At 41.6% G+C, this 17821-nt stretch overlaps 2 protein-coding genes across 2 annotated transcripts; one reads left to right on the forward strand and one right to left on the reverse strand.

Moving 5' to 3' along the window:
* Positions 1-840: 840 nt before the first annotated feature.
* Positions 841-3504, reverse strand: LOC135131153 (uncharacterized protein K02A2.6-like). The gene is made up of 5 exons (XM_064058732.1): positions 2684-3504; positions 2331-2616; positions 1329-2269; positions 903-1251; positions 841-861 (listed from the first exon to the last, which is right to left on the reverse strand). Exons 1-5 carry the CDS (start codon positions 3502-3504, stop codon positions 841-843), a joined length of 2418 nt encoding a protein of 805 aa, XP_063914802.1.
* Positions 3505-8071: 4567 nt separating this feature from the next.
* On the forward strand, positions 8072-8875 carry LOC135131154 (uncharacterized). The gene has a single exon (XM_064058733.1). It carries the CDS (start codon positions 8072-8074, stop codon positions 8873-8875), a length of 804 nt encoding a protein of 267 aa, XP_063914803.1.
* The last annotated feature ends 8946 nt before the right edge of the window (positions 8876-17821 follow it).

Below are 17821 nucleotides of genomic sequence, written 5' to 3' on the forward strand. Positions count from 1 at the left end.
ACCCCAAAACTTCCGTGTCTTTTTCTCTCGACCTTCTCTCGTCGCCGTCTCAAAACCGAAGCCTCGTTCTTCTCGAACCTTCCATCTCCTACCCCCCTACTCTCTAAATGCGCGCGCTATTCAAATCGTCGTAACATTTTCATGTTACAAGCCCTATGCATAATTTTGCTTAACATACGGGGACCTGGATCCCAAAAGACGAGAGTATTGGCCATGGCAACACAGTCAATCGTTGTATATGGGTACCCGATCTGGGAAAGGGCCATGCAAACAGAGAGGACCAAAAACAAAATTAAGTCGGTACAACGTATAATGGCACTTAGAACGTGCAATGCTTATTGTACCACATCCACTGATGCGCTGTTGGTGGTGGCGGGTCTTATACCCTTACATCTATTGGCAGCAGAGAGAAGATCCTTGTTTTGCTCGAAAGGTAAACAGGACATGGTGGTCAGCCCAGGAACGGCACCTAGAGACGTACATAATGGAGATGACATTCGAGAAGAAACAATAAACCAATGGCAAAATGAATGGAACGCTTCTCCAAATGGTAAGTGGACAAGAAGACTCATCAAAGAGATAAAACCGTGGATAAAACGGAAATGGGGTCAGGTAGGATATTACATGTGTAGTGTCTCTACTACTTATTTAAAACACTTTATTAATCAACTACTAATAACATTACATTTGAGGGTGAATAACTATTTCTGTTACATTGTATTTTTCTTTTCTCCCGACGCTAACGTAATGCCCAAGAGACCAACCTAAATGCTGCCAACTGTTGGCACTAAAATAACTAATACATTACAATCCTCCCCTCTAAGTCTGTTACCTAACGTATCACACCTTTACTGTAATAAACTAAACAAATAACACCATATAATGAAATTGGGATTTCGTACAGGAGGCACAGGAGGTTTCGGAGTACACGCAATTGTCAACCTCTCTCTGTTGCAGTTTTCCGCAGGTTGTTTTGAGCGAGGTTTTCGTGGCTGTTGTTCTGTCTCTTTGGTGGGGATGTACTTCTTTATGTGATCTATGTGCCTTCTGGTTGTTCTGCCGTTGTCACCTATTTTCATTTCATATATTTTTGAGCCAATCTGCTTCGTGACTATGGCTTCGATCCAATTCATTTTATTGGAATCCCTGAAATCTCTAATGAACACTTTTTCATTGATTGCAAATTTCTGGTGTTCTGGCTTGCTCAGATTTCTCTTTCCTTCGTTAGCTATATATCGAATAACGTTCTTACTTGCCGATTTATCAACAACTTAGCCGGTCTTTGTTTTGTGGTGCTATGTACTGCGTTCCTATACAATAGCAAATACCTGGCAACTAGCACATCCGGATCTACCCCTGCGTTTTTCGGATCCAGCAGCGCAGAGTTCATTCCTCGCTTAAAAGATTTTACTGTATTCTCCGCTGCGCCGTTAGACGCGGGATGATAAGGAGGGCTTGTTACGTGATGTACTCCATTTCTTTCCAGAAATTTTTCCACTTCGTTTGAGACTAGTTGAGTTCCATTGTCGGACACTAGGGTTTCGGGAATTCCCCATCTGCAGAAGCTTTCTCTTAATTTTTGAATCGTCACTTCCGCCGTCATTCTCTTCGTTCTAAATATCTCCGGCCATTTGGAGAAGCTATCAATCATCACAAAATAATAGTCGTTTTTTATTGGCCCGAGGTAGTCCACATGTACTCTCTCCCATGGCTTTGAGCTTTGATGCCAGGGTGTTCGTACTGTCTTCCGGGGATCGTCTCCTGTGATGATGCATGCCTTGCATGCTTTGGTGATGAGCTCGATTTGTTTGTCCATGTTGGGCCACCAAAAGTACGACCGTGCTATTGATTTCATTTTAACAATGCCTAGATGCAATGCATGCAATTCCTCTAGCAGTCTCTTCCTTAGTACTTCTGGTATAATTATCCTGTCGCCCCATAATAAACATCCTCCCTCGGTCGTTATCTGTTGTTTCCTTCTTGAAAATTGGATTAACTTTTCATCGTTTATCTTCTCTGGCCAACCGTTCATTACGAACTTGTGGATTTGTTTTAAAGTTGTGTCCTTTACGGTTTCTTTGTGTATGGTTTCAGCATCAATTGGAATACCTTCTGATATGATTAGATTGACTGTCGGCACTGCTTGTTCCTCTGTCCCTGATTCTGCATCTATTGGGTGTCTCGATAACATATCTGCTACTCTGTTATTCGCTCCCTTTATGTATTGAATGTTATAACTGAATCCGGACAAAAATAAAATCCATCTTTTCTTTGTCAAACAGAGAAACTAGCGGTTTATGGTCAGTTTCTATCGTAAACGATTTTCCTACCAAGTAGAATGAAAATTTCTTGATAGCCCACACTATCGCCAAGACTTCTTTGTCGATGGCTGCGTAGTTCCTTTCCGCTATGCTCAACGTTCTGGATACAAACCCAATGGGTTTCGTGTCGCCGTTTCCTAATTTGTGAGTTAGCACTCCTGCCACACCGTCGTTGGACGCATCTGTGGTCAAAACTATCGGTAGTTTTGGGTTAAAGTGTATTAATACTTCGTCTGATGCGATAATCTTCTTTATTTCTTCGAATGCTTGATTACACGCGTTTGTCCATACAAATCTGGCATTCTTTTTAAGTAGATCGTATATAGGACGCATTAGTATAGCAAGTCTAGGTGTGAACTTACTGTAGTAGTTCACCATACCTGCGAAGCTTTTTACTTGGGTGGCTGTTGTGGGTGGCTGTTGTGGGGGCTTTTAATATTGCCATTATTTTATTGTCACTTTTCTTAATGCCTTCTTGAGTGATTGTGTGTCCTAAGAAGCTTACTTCTTTTTGAAAGAATTTGCATTTGTTTAAGTTGATCTTAAATCCTGCATTACTTAGTTTAGCAAACACTGCCCTTAAATTTTTTTCGTGTTCCTCAGTGGACGTTCCCGTTATTATTATATCGTCTAGAAAATTAGCCACGCCATCTAGCCCTTGTAACGTTTGTTCTATGGTCCTCTGAAATAAGGCACTGGCTGTGGTTATTCCGAAAGGTAATCTGGTCACTTTATAGAAGCCTTTGTGCGTGCTCCATGTTAAGACCTTTGAAGATTCTTCATCTAGAACTAATTGGTTGTACGCATTGCTCAAATCTATTTTTGAGAAGGTTTTACCTCCATTCAACTTTGCAAATAACTCATCAATGAGAGGCAGAGGGTATCTGACCTCCTGTATGTGTTTATTTACCGTCACCCTATGGTCTCCGCATAATCGTATTCCACCGTCTTTCTTGAGGACTGGAACTAATGGTGTGCCCCCCTCACTGCTTTCAGTCGGGACTATAACACCTGCATCTTCTAGTCGTTTTAACTCTGCTTCAATCTTCTCCTTGTGCGCTAATGGGACGGGTCGGGGTTTTAGGACTATGGGAACAGCCGTGTCCTTCATCTGCAACTTGAAAATTTTATGTTTATAAACTCCTAACTTTGAGCTAAATACATCCTTAAACTCTATTGCCATTTTGTTGACTATTGTGTTTACATCTAAACTGTTCATTTGTTCGTTTTCTTTCACTAACCTATATTTGAATAATTTCAAAAAATCTCGACCAAGTATATCGTTTATCCCTACATTGTCTGGTATAATCTCTAATTTAAAATTACCATGCTTTATATTATTGTGCTCTATTTCTATAAAAATATTGCCACAGGCTCAATCAGACAACCTGAAAAAGTTTTCAGCCTAATGCTGCTTTCTCTTAACTGCGTATTAACAAAATATTTGAAATAGCTCTGTTCACTAATTACTGAAACTGCCGCTCCAGAGTCTACTAATAGTGACAACTCTATATCATTAATATTTACAGGTAAATATACTGGATTACCATCCTTAAATTTAACCTCATTTAACTGGAACTGGTTGACAATGTTATGTGGTTGTTGATTGTCTACATTAAGCGTATTTATCTCTACCTTACCTAAATTAACTTCTAAGCTATTTTGCGTTCTGTTACTCTAGCAAACCTTAGCTAAGTGTCCCACTTTTTTGCAAATATTACATGTGTAATTTTTATACCTACATTTTTGCTGTCCCGAGTGCATATTCCCACAACATTTACATTTCCATTTTCCGGCGTTACTGTTACCCGTGTAGACTGTTTCACCTTTTGAGCTCTCTTGTCGGTCTTTGTTTTGTCCTTGTTTTTGTCGCCTTTCATTGGTACCTCGGTGATTCCTTGTTGCTGGAAATCCATTTCCCCTCTTATGCTGCAGTATGTTCACCTCTCCGGTCGTGGCTAGTATAGTTGACTCTCTGTTCAGTGCTATTTCTACTAGCTTTTCTAACGTCTGTTCCGGCTTCTCTTCACATAACCTTTCTCGAATGGTGTTCTTTTTCATCAAACATAAGAACTTGTCCTTTAATACGTGGTTCAATTGTTGCCCAAAATCACAGTTAATTGCCAAATTGTGTATCCTTGCATACCATTCATTGATTGTTTCATTTTCTTCCTGCCTGGCATCGTAGAATTCGATTCTTTCTCGATACGTGCATGTGGTCGGTGAAAACTGTTTCCTCAGTAGCGTGCACAGTGCATCGTACGTCTTGTCCTTCGGCATCTGCGGGGTGCACAAGTCTCGCAACATTTTGTAGGTGTCAGGCCCTATTAAACTTAAAAGCGCAGCAACCCGTTTGTTTTGAGCTGGCGCTGTTTCGGTTGCGGCTACATCGATGATATTGTTCACCTGGAAAAACTGCTCTAACTGCTCCTCATATAGGATCCAGTTCTCCCCTCTTGGATTGAAATTGTGGATGCTTCCGATTAACGCCATTTTGTACGGACCCACGTACTAGGTACTTCTTCGCTCCCTCACCTTCCTGTGTTGTTTGTGACGCCTTCGTATACTTTATTCTCGTCGCCAGTTGTAGCGTCTCTACTACTTATTTAAAAGTTTATTAATCAACTACTAATAACATTACATTTGAGGGTGAATAACTATTTCTGTTACATTGCATTTTTCTTTTCTCCCGACGCTAACGTAATGCCCAAGAGACCAACCAAAATGCTGCCAACTGTTGGCACTAAAATAACTAATACATTACAACATGACACAATGTTTTGACAGGACACGGTGCGTTTATGAGGTATCTGTATGGAATAAAAGAAGGAACTCAGATAAATGTATGTACTGCAATGAGGTGGATGACGTGGAGCACACATTATTCCAATGTCCACGATGGGAATTGACAAGGACATCAACTAACATAGATGTTGGCATTAAAATGACACCTGACAACATTATTTCCGTCATGCTGACCTCCAGAGAACGATGGCATTCTGTTGAAGTTTTTATGAAGCAAATCATGAAAGGTAAAGAAGTAGATGAAAAAAGATAGAAGAAAACAGAATTTGGCTGGGACACCCTGTGGTAAGTGCAAAAACGGGACTAGGGTGCTCCTGGAAAAGGAAAGGAGGGGTTTTAGTGGGTACGTCACTCAAGATGGGTGGAGAACCCCACACTCCCCCCCGCAATTGACATCCAGCGGGGGGCGCCTGGATGAGCAGGTTTCCATTCCATCAGAAAAAAAAAGGTCAGGTCAGGTCAGGTCGGGTCAGGTCAGGTCAGGTCAAAGAAAGAAAAGAAAAAAGAATGGTCAAATTTTTGCAAATCAATCTAGGAAGACGTAGGGCTGCTCATGATCTAGCTAGAAAAGAGATAGATCTGGAGAACGTAGATGTGATACTGGTATCTGAGCCTAATAAGAAGCTGACGGCGACATCAGAATGGATGACCGACAAGGAAGGAGACGCAGCCATGCTATGTGTGAATAAGGATATTGGGGTACAAGTGTGTAAAAGTGGGGTAAGGTACGTACGATGTGAGTTGGAGAAGTTCACAATATACTCGTGTTACATATCGCCGAATATAACTTTAGAACTTTTTAAGAAACGTTTGGATGCTATAATGATGGACGTCATTATAGCATCCAAAGTAAGTAAACAGAGAAGCAATAGTGACCGGTGATTTCAACGCGAAATCTACAGCATGGGGTTCACCAAGCTCAGATAAAAGAGGCGAGTATATAGAGGAATGGATTGCGACTTTAAATTTGGTGGTATTAAACCAAGGAAACCCTACTTTCGAGAGGGGGGAAAGTAGATCACATATCGATTTGACCCTAATTACGAGCGGCATGAGTAAGTATGCCTACAACTGGCAAGTCTCAGAGAAAGAAACACTTAGTCTACATAAGTATATACATTTCGAGGTAGACGATAAAAACGTAAGGAAGAAGAGAAAAACCGCCAAGATATTTATAAATGAGAAACGGCAAGCGGAACTTTTACGGAACAAAACTGACGTCACAAAATGCTACTCCCCAGAAGAGATGATTGATCTGCTGCAAGATATACAAAAAAAAGTGACAAGGAAGGATAACAGAGGAAAACCTAGAGTTCAGCCATATTGGTGGAGCCACGAAATCGAAGAGACCTAGCAGAAGTGTAATCAGGCAAAGAGATTATGTGCTAGAACAAGAAAAAGAAGAAGTCAAGGAAATGTAGAGGAAGTACAAGCTGAGGAATAATTGAGACAACTGCAGAAAGAACTCGCCAGCAATATTAAAAAGACAAAGAGGAAATACTGGAAGAACGCATGTGCGGAACTGAAGAAAAACTCCTTTGGAAACGCGTATAAAACCGTCATGAGCAGTAGGCGGAAATTTATCTTACGGATGCAATTCCCCAGTTGAAGCAAGGTGTGTTTTACGGCGAGTAGCGGGGACGCTTTGATCTGGTCCACAAGGTCGTAGCCAGTGCGTCGCTAGGAGTGTTTACAGCTTGTTAAAAAACTACTTCTATATTACTATATTACTTCAAAAAATAATACTCGATGCCCTTTTTAATTTTTCAAACACAGGACCACAGATTTGTGATCTTGAAATGTTATATTATGTTGCTATAGTCCAAACGAAAAATATATTTGTAATCAAACTGTCGCCGTGACAGCACTGGATCTAGCGTATGAAACACAATTCCGCCCGTTGGTCATGAGGCAGCTGCGAAAGCCCATTCCACCGTACAACATAAATGACGATGAGATAAACAGGATCGTACGCGAACTATTTCCAAGCGCCGAAGACAAAGAGGAAAGATACGGACGGAATATACCGCAAGTAAAACTTTTTGACACGGACGAACTTGAGACCTCAAGAAACAAAATAAAGACTGGTAAAGCAGCAGATCCGGACGGATTGACCCCGGAGACGGTTAGAACGGTGGCTAGTGCTATGCCAACACTCATACTTAAAATGCTAAATAGATTGTTGGAGACGCAGAATTTCCCGGAAAAATGGAAACGATCAAGAGTTGTGCTCATACCAAAAGGCATGAAAGGACCACAAAGTGAGATGACCTACAGACCAATTTGCCTATTGGACGCCATTGGCAAATTATACGAGATGCTGATCAGGGAAAGACCGGCGAAGGAACTAGAGAAGAAATACCTCGCCGAAAGGCAGTACGGATTTCGCAAAGGAAGGGCAACGGTTCAGGCAGTGCTAGCGGTTACAGAGGATCCGAAAGTCACAAAAAGCAAATGGTGTCTACTGATACTTCTGGACGTAAAAAATGCATTTAATACGGCGTCGTGGGACCTTATTATGTGTAGATTGGAAACTACCTGTGTAAAAGGGAAATTCTGTTTGGGAAAAAAGGCGTGATGGAAATAAAGGGGGGGCGGGGGTGCCACAAGGCTCAGTGTTGGGCCCCACCCTGTGGAATGTGCTATATAACGCGGTGCTGACGGCCAAGATGCCGAGAAACTGCCAACTTTTTGCCTTTGCGGATGACTCAGCGTTAATGGTTGCGGCGGAAGAAGAGCAGGAATTGGTACAGAAGGCGAATGAGGCTTTGGCTATAGTGAAGCACAATATGAGTTAAAACAGGCTGGAGTTGGCCCACCAGAAAACAGAGGCAGTAATCCTGAGAGGCAAGAGAGACAGAACCAAAGTAGTTTTCAATTTGGATGGGGTGGTAGTGGTACCCGTAAAAAATGTTAAATATCTGGGCATCTGGATAGATAGCAAAATGACATATGGAGAGCACATAAAGAAAACTGTGGAAAAAGTCAATAAGGTGACGGCGGCGCTTAGTGGAGTGCTTCCAAACATAGGAGGACCAGGATACTGGAAAAGAAAGTTATTATACAACGCGGTACAGTCCATTCTATTGTTTGGAGCTCCAGTCTGGTACAAGGTCATCAGGTTTCAAAAGTATCGAACAATGCAAGAAAGTGCGCAGAGGAAACTACTCATACGCGTTGCCCGCGCTTATAAAACAGTCTCGACGAAAGCAGTACAGGTCATAGCTGGAATACCACCGATAGAGCTCATGGTGGAGGAGAGGGCGGAGGTATATAAACTAGGTGTAAGAGCAGGACCGGCGACAACTCAAAGACCAGCGACCATAGGAAAATGGCAGGAAATATGGGATAAACACAAGACGACCGCACAGTGGACAAAAAAGCTTATTCCCAACATAGCGAAATGGCTCGAGTGTACCCACAGGAGAGCAGACTACACACTAACGCAGTTTCTTGCGGGATATGAGACATATGGGGCATATACGAAGCGGATAGGAAAGAAGGAGGACAGCAGCTGTACATACTGCCACGAAGCTGAGGACAGGGCAGAACATACTTTTTTCGAGTGTGAGAAATGGGAACGGTGGAGAACTGAGATAGAGTTGGATCTAAACATAAACATCACACCTGGAAATGTAATAACAAAAATGATCGAAAGTCCAAGGAACTGGAAGTTAATCGAAAATTATATACCACGGGTAATAAAGCAGAAAGAAAGGGACGAAAGGGACGACACAGAGAGAATATGAGTGCCAGAAGAACGACAAGACAGGCCGAACATGCTGACGTGGTGCCCAAAGGGACGTTTCCGGTATGTTGATGGCAACAAGGAGTGGTTTTAGTGGGTCCGGCCAACTCAGGATGAGTGGAGAACCCCACACTCCCCCCCGCAATGACACCCAGCGGGGGGCGCCTGAATAGCAGGTTTCCCCTCCACAAAAAAAAGTTAGGTCAGGTCCCCAGGGGAGGAGCCAAACTCCTACTGGGCGCGTCCCCCGGGTGGTGTTGTAAAGTAAAGTAGGTTATTGTTGCATTATAATTTCATTTCGCCATAGTTTTGTTAGCTATATTAAATTAGGTTGCTTGTCCAAATGTTTTGTAATCGTTGACTCCTCTGTATTTTGTAAGAATATGGTCAGTTGCCCTCGTTACGAGGAAGTGATAAATAGAGGAGTCAACGAAGAGACAAGGGGGAGAGAGAATGTGTGTAAGGGTCCTGAAGAAGTTGCCATGTGATTATGGCCATGTATAAAGTTGTCTTGTAAGTTTTGTTATGTGGTCAGTGAAATAAACGGGAAATCGAAACATATGTGTCTAAGTCACAACCCCTTCACAACAGTGGCGGATAGGGGAAGCCCGCACCGGCTCTGCCGGCGGGTTACGGTAAAATAAAATAGCCGTCGCGGACCAAATAGAGCAAGGAGGAGACAACCTCCAGGAATAAAAACACTGATGAGGACCCCGGTTATGGATCTCGACACGACTTGGTTACAGCTAGTAAGAATGGGCCGCTCTTGCTTTAATTTAACCTTTCCGGGTCAGGCGGTAATTTATAGCTGTGTGATGAATTTGACAGTAGTTTTTATACATCTGTACCTTCTGTATGTATCTGTTGGTCTGTAATTGGGACTAGTGCCTGTTGATCAACTTACTCTAATAATAATAATAATAATAATAAAAAGCCAGTTCACCACGCCAAGGTGGCGGCCCATCGAGGGGGGACTAGCAAAACAGACACGGTATGGACACGGACAAGACATAGCTCAACGACCCGAAGGCGGGAGGTGGAGCGTAGCCTCTCGGACACATACTGTAATCTCGGCCAGCATTCAACAACCACCGTTGAGCGCGGCGGTGGTACGTCTGCGGAGGCCCGCGACCGGGGGGCTTGCCTTAACCGGCCGGCCTGCAAGGAGACAACCTCTATAAAATAACCGACAGCGAAATCGTTACAACCTGTGGGGCACCGATCGCACCCTGCAGTATAAATGCGTTCCTCCCAGTAAGGGCCCACTGCTGAGGGGTGACTGTATTAGGTCCCAACTCGTGGGAACAAGATGAGTGACTTAACAAAAATAGAAAAAGATAAAAGGAAGAGTGCAGATCGAAGCATACTGTCTGTAGAAGAACAGGCTCTCTGTGAAGATAAAAAGAAAACAACTAATATAGGAGAAAGGTCATCGTTGGTGCACAGTAGACTTAATATGGTCAGTAAAGTACAGCGATGTAACTCAGTGTCCGAGGAAAGACAGAAAAAAGAAAGTAATGGACACGTCCTTGGATAAGCTGGATCCATACAAAAGGACAGAGAGTTCAGAAGCTTTCACAATCATGGAAGCAATCGAGATGGCAGCAAAATTGTGTGGAGAAATGGAAGTGCACATCAAAGAAACGTATAATGCCCAGAAAAAAAAAGAAAAACAAAAAAAAGGCACAGTATGAATGGAAGGGAGAGTAAGGAGAAGGCGAGAAAAGATTTGATGCAAGCGTGGTGCGAAAGGTGGAGGCAGACGGAGAAGGCCGCCTGGACAAGGCGGCTAATCCCGAACCTCACTGAATGGGTCGGCAGGGGGCACGGGGAGGTTAACCACTACTCCCAAGTGCTCACTGGCCACGGGAGTTTTGGGGCCTATTTGAAAAGGATAGGCAAGATTGAATGCTTAGTTTGCTGGTGTTGCGAGGAAGAAGTGGAAGAAGATGCAGAGCTTGCGATTTTTGATTGTCACAGATGAATGAGAGTGAGAAGAATGCGAAATGGAATTAGGAAAAAGAGGTGAGTGAATGAAGCAGAAAAAAAATGTATATGTGGAGAGAGAGAGGAAGTAATTAACAAAACACGAAAAATGACAAGCAAGAAAAAAAAAGATGCGCATATGAAGAGAGAGGAAGTGATAAAAAAAAACATGGACAATGACAAGGAAGGGAAAAAAACACGGAGAAGAAAGGAAGAAAGGTGAAAAAAAGACAAGAAAACAAAAAATTACGACCAACCACCCCCTTGAAGTAATGCTAACGCGGTTCCGGGGGGGTAGGAGAACAGCTGGTCGAGAAAGGGGTTTTAGTCAGTAAAAGTCCGACACTACCAGGGACGATCGAACCTATGTCTCTGGTGCCCATGAGGGTTTCCCCTTTCACAGAAAAAAAAAAGGTCAGGTCAGGTCAGATCAGGTCAGGTCAGGTCCCCAGGGTAGAAGCCAAACTCCTACTGGGCGCGTCCCCCGGGTGGCGGGCGCGCAAATTTTGCATTGATAAGGTTTATGATCAAGGATACCGACTAGACACTCTACGACACGGGGATATGACGACTAGGCAAAGTAAAGGATCATGAGAACAAAAAGTAAAGTATGACGGAACAAATATACGAAACAGGAATTACGGAGCAGGGGCCCGGAACCCCAGTTCCGGTCGGGATTGGAGTGTTAGAACAGGCTCTGCCCGACCGTCATCATGCATCTGCTCTAGAGCCGGCACCGGAGGTGGTCTCCCAGGGCTCGGTGCGGGCTAGTGCTACTGGAGTTACAAGTACGCCAAGCAAGAGAAGTTCAAAACTCAGCAGGCTTACGATTTCACCCCCAGACGTTTGGAGTGGAACACCGACCAAACTATCCAGGGGTAGTTTGGGTACACCGACGGGAAATATTACTTACCTGGATCTCACTTGGGACGAGAACACGCAGCGAAGTAAAGCAACCAAAAGACCTAGAGCGGAAGAAGAGAGTCCTACAGTGAGGAAACATAGTACGATTATTGGAGTTAGTGCAGCCAAAGAGGAAACATTTCTCTCGCTGATGAATAAATTAAGTAAGAGCATAAAAACTCTGAAGAAAGAAGTGGAAAGCAATAGAAATACCAAGGTCGAAATCAAAGAGGTCACTCAGCATATAGCCAGTATAATGAGTCAGCTGAGTACTGACAATATCAGATCAGTACTAGATAATAATAGAAGAGGTGAGGAAACGATTAGGGAGCCAAACCAGGAAGAGTGTAGTCGAGCCAAAAAATCGGTAAAAGACTGCGGTACACAATACGAAATAAAAGATACGGATCTAGAAGTTATATCTAGGAAAGAGAAAATCCTAAATGTACTGGATAGCGGGGCTGATGAGGAATCAGTTAGCGAAGTCATAAACCTGAAGTGGGAAGAGGAATTGTTCACGGTATCCTCAATTGTAACAGAGGGAGATCCAGCGGAAGATGACGTAATTATCATATTGGATAAAGACAGGAAAGATAGGAATGGAAAAATTAAAAATCTCATGAGAAAATACCCGCAAATACTCGAAATGATGGAGGATTTAACAATTGGAAAGATGATAACCTGCGTTTCTATATCTGGAAGAGTTATGGAGGACGGTTCGACCGCCTATGTCATCGTCAAGGCAACGGGAGGAGCCACGTACGCCGAAATAATTCGGAGCATGACAGAGGAAGTAGCAACTGGTGGAGTACGTATTAACAGCATACCCAAGGGTGAGAAAGGACAGATCCTACTAAGAGTCCGGGGCAAAGAACAGGCTATCCGAGACAAATTTAGAGAAGAACTTAGATCGAAGCTGAAGGACAGAGCAGAAGTTGCGAAAAGAAGAAGAATGAAAACATTCATGTTGATTGATCTGGATCCTACGGTTACCGAAGAGGAGGTAAAAGGAGTGCTTAGGGACGAACTTGGGGGGAGAATACCCGATAGCAGAAGTTAATATTAGGATTGTTGACAAGACAAACCAAGCAGGAAAGAAAATTGCGTTCGTAGCAATGGGAGTGGAAGAGGCGAATCAGCTGATAGCAAGTAAGAGAATAGGCACAGGATGGTTAAGATGGAGAGTGAAGGAGCTCCAAACGCCGCCAAAGTGCTACGTGTGTAAAAGGGTGGGACATGACGGTAAAGAATGCACACAAAATAAAGAGGCCCTTGGATGCTATAACTGTGGAGATAAAGATCACATAGCTAATATATGTAAAAATATAGCTAGATGCTACCTCTGCAAAAGTGAGAGACATCGGGCGGAAACAATGACCTGTCCTATATATAAAGATATGGTGAGGAGGATGAAAGTCCGAAAACAAAGCCAAACTCCAAATCAAGATGGGCAGTAAAATAAATATATTACAAATAAATATAGATAGGGTAAGAAATGCACACGATCTTACATTGGCCACAGGAGCACATTTGAACGCGGATATGTTAGTGTTATGTGAACCAAATAAAAATCGTATAAAACAGGGAGAGTGGATTACGGACAAACGTAAGGATGTGGCTATACTTATAAGAAACAAGCTAGTGGTAGTATCCGACATAGAAGCTCGAAATAGCTACGTGCGCGTTAAAATAAACAAATACAACATCTTCTGGTGCTATTTCTCTCCGAATGCTAAACTCGAGGAATTTTCAAAGTTTCTAGTAGAACTGCAAAGCGACATTGAGAAAGACAAAAATAATAGCGTTATCATGGGCGACTTTAATGCAAAGTCGGTCATCTGGGGATCTGCAAAAACTGACAAAAGAGGCGACATGCTTGTGGAAATGTTATCGAATTTGGATTTCGTCTGTCACAATGATGGGGAAGTACCTACTTTTCAAAGAGACGAAAGCGTTTCTTTTATTGACATTACCTGTTCGTCGTATGCGATCGCAGATAATATAAACAACTGGCATGTGTTGAAGCAAGAGTCTTTAATTTTCCATAGGTACATATATTTCGAACTAACAGGGACAAATGTAAAAAACATGAATAAGGGAAAACCTAAAATTATTGTGGAAGAACAAAAATTTCGCAGTATGTTAAGTGGAAAAATCGCAGAGCTAAATCTAAAGAATCTAAAATATGAGACGGGAGCCAAAATTGATCTAATTAAATAAAAATCCCACATATTTTTAAAATAGGGGAGACCGGGAATTTATAGACCATACCACGTTGTGTGTTCCCGGCCCTTCATTAGTGCAGATTACATCACTCATGAAGGAATAACCTAGAAATCTTTACAAAATGCGTATAGATGTTTTCACTTTAATTTTAGATTGTTACACTGTAGCATGCTACTTTTACTTGCCGGTGTGTGGGGCGTATTTTAAAGGGCCACACAAATACTTGGGTGCTTAACATCGGTCTTGAACACCATAAAAGACAACTAAAAAGAGTAAAGGGCCTAAAAGAATATATAGTAGTGTTGAGGTAGTGAAATTAAGTATCACTGGTTGCATATGTTCGTTTTTCTCAGGATTTTCAGGTTTTAACAGTAATTTTCTTTCCGTTTTGATTTTTGTTTTTTTGGCACCAGCCGATATGGGGCGGCTGGAGCCACGCCTGTTACCCCTCCCATGTCAGCGGGTGGTTGCTATAAACCACAAGGGGTGTAACTCTGCACTCCTGGGTGCCATACCACTCAAATCTCTTTCTTTACACTTTTATCTTTCCTCTCGTCTTCTCTCTACTATTTCCCAGAGTACCATTGTACAGTTTTGTGGAAGGTCTTCCCTTCCTTTCCACTCTTTGTCGACACCCCAAACAGTGCAACCCTTCTTCTATCTTTCCATTCTTACTTTACTATCACTTTCTCTTCACGCTTCTTCTCTTCAATCTAATTCTTTTGCGACTTGTACTAACAACATCTCATCAAGTACGATAATTATAAGCCTACGCGAGCCTAAAATATCGGTACGACTTCCGGATGTAAAGAACCCGTCATCTTGATGTCAAATATGTCAATACACGCGTACGACGCCAATTAAAGGTTTTCCTTAAGAGCGGATGGAGGAGGAAGTTTTCCATTTTTAAGGGATTCGGTCGTGGTGAACCGGCGAGTCAAGTTGTGTTGTGAGAATCAGGAGTAGTCCAGAAATTTTTATGCCCATTACCGTTATCTAACGTTTTTTGTACCGTTTAGGGTTGTGTAACTCAACCAATTATCGTTGTTGAACCTCTTAACTCCAGAGAATATCGTTTGAGGCCTTCTCAGAGTAATTATCGTTGTTTTTTTTTGCGTCGACATATTGGAATTGAGAGATTCTCCAAAATCTACGTCAAGGAAGAAGCTGAATTTCGCTTTCCGAACAATTCCAGATCGTTGCTATCAACTTCCCGGAGCAGATCGCAGTTGCTTCGCCTGTGAGATCGTTGCTAGTTCACCAGCTGTAGACGTCCTTGGATCCACAACCAGCTAAGTCCTTTATCGTTCTTATCGCCTTGGAAATATCGTAAAATTCGACTTTCGCTTTGATTGAAACTTATAATTCTATCTCTTTGCGTACAATAATTAGTAGTTAGACAAGTTTCTTACGTTTTAAAACGCCAATCAGTACGGATAATATGTAGTAACATGATTTGTCATGTTATAACGGCACGTGTTAGCGTTATTTTGTAGATTCGTTATATTATAATTCCATCTTATTCCATATTATTTCTCCGTATTGTAATTTTCCATGTTAAGCTTTTTATCCCTTCAATATCTTTCAACTCTATAAATTTCACTTAGAATTTAACTTTATTTTGTATAGTATTCATCTAACTTACAAGGTTAATTTAATTGTTAAAGAAAAAAATAGAATATCTTAGTTCAATTAGTTTAAGCTATCGGACTTTATTATAATTCTTTCATTCTTCTCTGATCTTTTTATAATTACTTTGAATTTACAATAACTTTTAATTTTCATTAAACTTATTTAATCAAATCTGACCCGGTAACCTTGTTACCATAACATCAAGGAAAGGAATAATAATTGCTGGTTTCCACTTCCATGGTAAACTGAATGTCGGGGTGTTGACTGTTGAGATGGTCGTGAAAGACTGAAAGGGCGTTTTGACCATGGGGCCATATGACAAATGTGTCATCCATGTAGCGGAACCAGACTTTGGGTTTGAGTCTTTTAATGTTAGGCCATCATTTAAATAAACTAACCTATTTTCATTTATAACTTCTTGGATGGATTTAGTTTGTCCTGCAAGAAATTTCCATCAATTTTAAATAACGAAAAAAATTAAACCACTTGCCCAAAAAACGACATTTAATTTCCACAATTCTGCTTGGTTCCTCATTCTCAATAACAATCCCGCCAGGGAAGTATGCCAACCAGGGATACTTTTTACAAATCAAAATTCCCACTGTTTTGACATTGTAAGTGGGATTTTGATTTGCAAATACCACTAGTGCAGACCCTTCATGTTTCCGGCCGTGGGTCATCGCTTGTGTCATGACTAGAGAGCGGATTTCTGTCGGGCTAGGCAAGGCCAAACTCGGTACGGCTCGTACGGAATGGGAATTCATTGCAGTTACGGGCTGTAGTTCGTTTATTTGAGATTAGAATAACGCTGCATCGTTGCACTCTGCTATTAATTCCCGTTCTCATTTACTTAGCCGTTTGATTAATAAATCGTTAATGGTTATGGAATAAGTGACGATTAAATTCAGTGATTTTCTATCACCCGCTACTGAGTCCCCGTGACCCAGCGCGTCCCCACCTATAGTCGTGACGTAGCCCGACAGAAATCCGCTGTCTAGTCATGACGTCTCTTTTATTAATTTTTTTTTTTTAACATAATTGTTCAATCATTTTTTTTAAATATGTAGACAGTATGACATGTCGATCCTGTAAGTTATGTGAATTAGTTTAGATAAATAAATAATAGTTATTTACATATATATCAAGGGAGCAAAGTGAAACATTGCCTCTCTTGCCTTCGACCAGTTCTGCACGACACAGTAGATGTGAATTTAATTAGGCTGTAATAACCCAAACATTCCGCCAAAATTGAGACATGCGCACAAAATTTGAAAACCCGCGAAAAGTCGAAAAGTGGCCATGAACTGTGATCGTCATCAAGTGGAGGAACCCTTACGTTGTGTTTTGTTCTTAAAGGTACACAATGCTCTAGTTTGTAGATTCATATCTAAGGGAAATGGAAAGCAATTCCCAAATCATTATGGTGGCAGATTTTGATTATTTAAAACGATTTAACTGTCATCGAACTATTTCTTTGCACCACCACAGCTACGTACAACCAAGCCGCGATGCCCCCACAAACGCCACGCTATCTCCATGCTGTATTCGCTGGCGCCTGAGGCAGCTGCTTCAAGTATTATCCCGTAACTATAATCCATCCACCGCGTGACACGCAACACTGGCTACCCCCAGTAAAGTTTCCTTTACTAGTAGGCCACCCTCCGCATGTCTCGTGTTGGCGGCATCCAGTATGCGAATAAACAGTCATATGAATGACAGGGAAAATTAGTCAATCTTGACTTGGCCCGAACTCGTCAAGCGAATTCAATTAAACAAAATTTATGAAATAAGAATACATCGTGAATCGAACTCATCAACACATAAATACATAAAACACATATTACCTATGGTCAAAACACAAAATATCATTCGGTTTGTACATCGCTTTGAGAGGTACTTTTGAAAATAAACGTTCCAAAATTGAGAACATAAAACATATAAAACATAACACAAAATCAGCATAAAATCCCGTTCCCCTTTCGAATCCACGATGACATTTATTTCGCTGATTATTTCCAAAGCGACTCAATCTTTAAAACTAAAATGTTGAATATTGCCAAAAACTGTTAGAATTTCAAATGTGAATCTATTTAAATTGAAATAATATTTTTAAGTAGAACCATCCATCCCGTGAGACATTTCACAATTTAAATTATTATAAAATATTGCATTCAAACATTTCTGGTATATTACTGTTGTA

This window comes from Zophobas morio, unplaced genomic scaffold (genome assembly GCF_036711695.1).
Source record: "Zophobas morio isolate AGI-343-1 ecotype UQ-CSIRO unplaced genomic scaffold, CSIRO_AGI_Zmor_V1 ptg000019l, whole genome shotgun sequence".
Taxonomy (NCBI): domain Eukaryota; kingdom Metazoa; phylum Arthropoda; class Insecta; order Coleoptera; family Tenebrionidae; genus Zophobas; species Zophobas morio.

What these genes read in the sequence shown, in the direction of transcription:
- LOC135131153 (XM_064058732.1), bottom strand. Translation starts at nt 3,504, where the DNA reads ATGGCAATAGAGTTTAAGGATGTATTTAGCTCAAAGTTAGGAGTTTAT. An exon ending in AGGTATGGTGAACTACTACA is followed by an intron (nt 2,617 to 2,683) that starts GTAAGTTCACAC and finishes AAAGAATGCCAG; the next exon opens with ATTTGTATGGACAAACGCGT. An exon ending in CCGGATGTGCTAGTTGCCAG is followed by an intron (nt 1,252 to 1,328) that starts GTATTTGCTATT and finishes TAAATCGGCAAG; the next exon opens with TAAGAACGTTATTCGATATA.
- LOC135131154 (XM_064058733.1), top strand. Translation starts at nt 8,072, where the DNA reads ATGACATATGGAGAGCACATAAAGAAAACTGTGGAAAAAGTCAATAAG.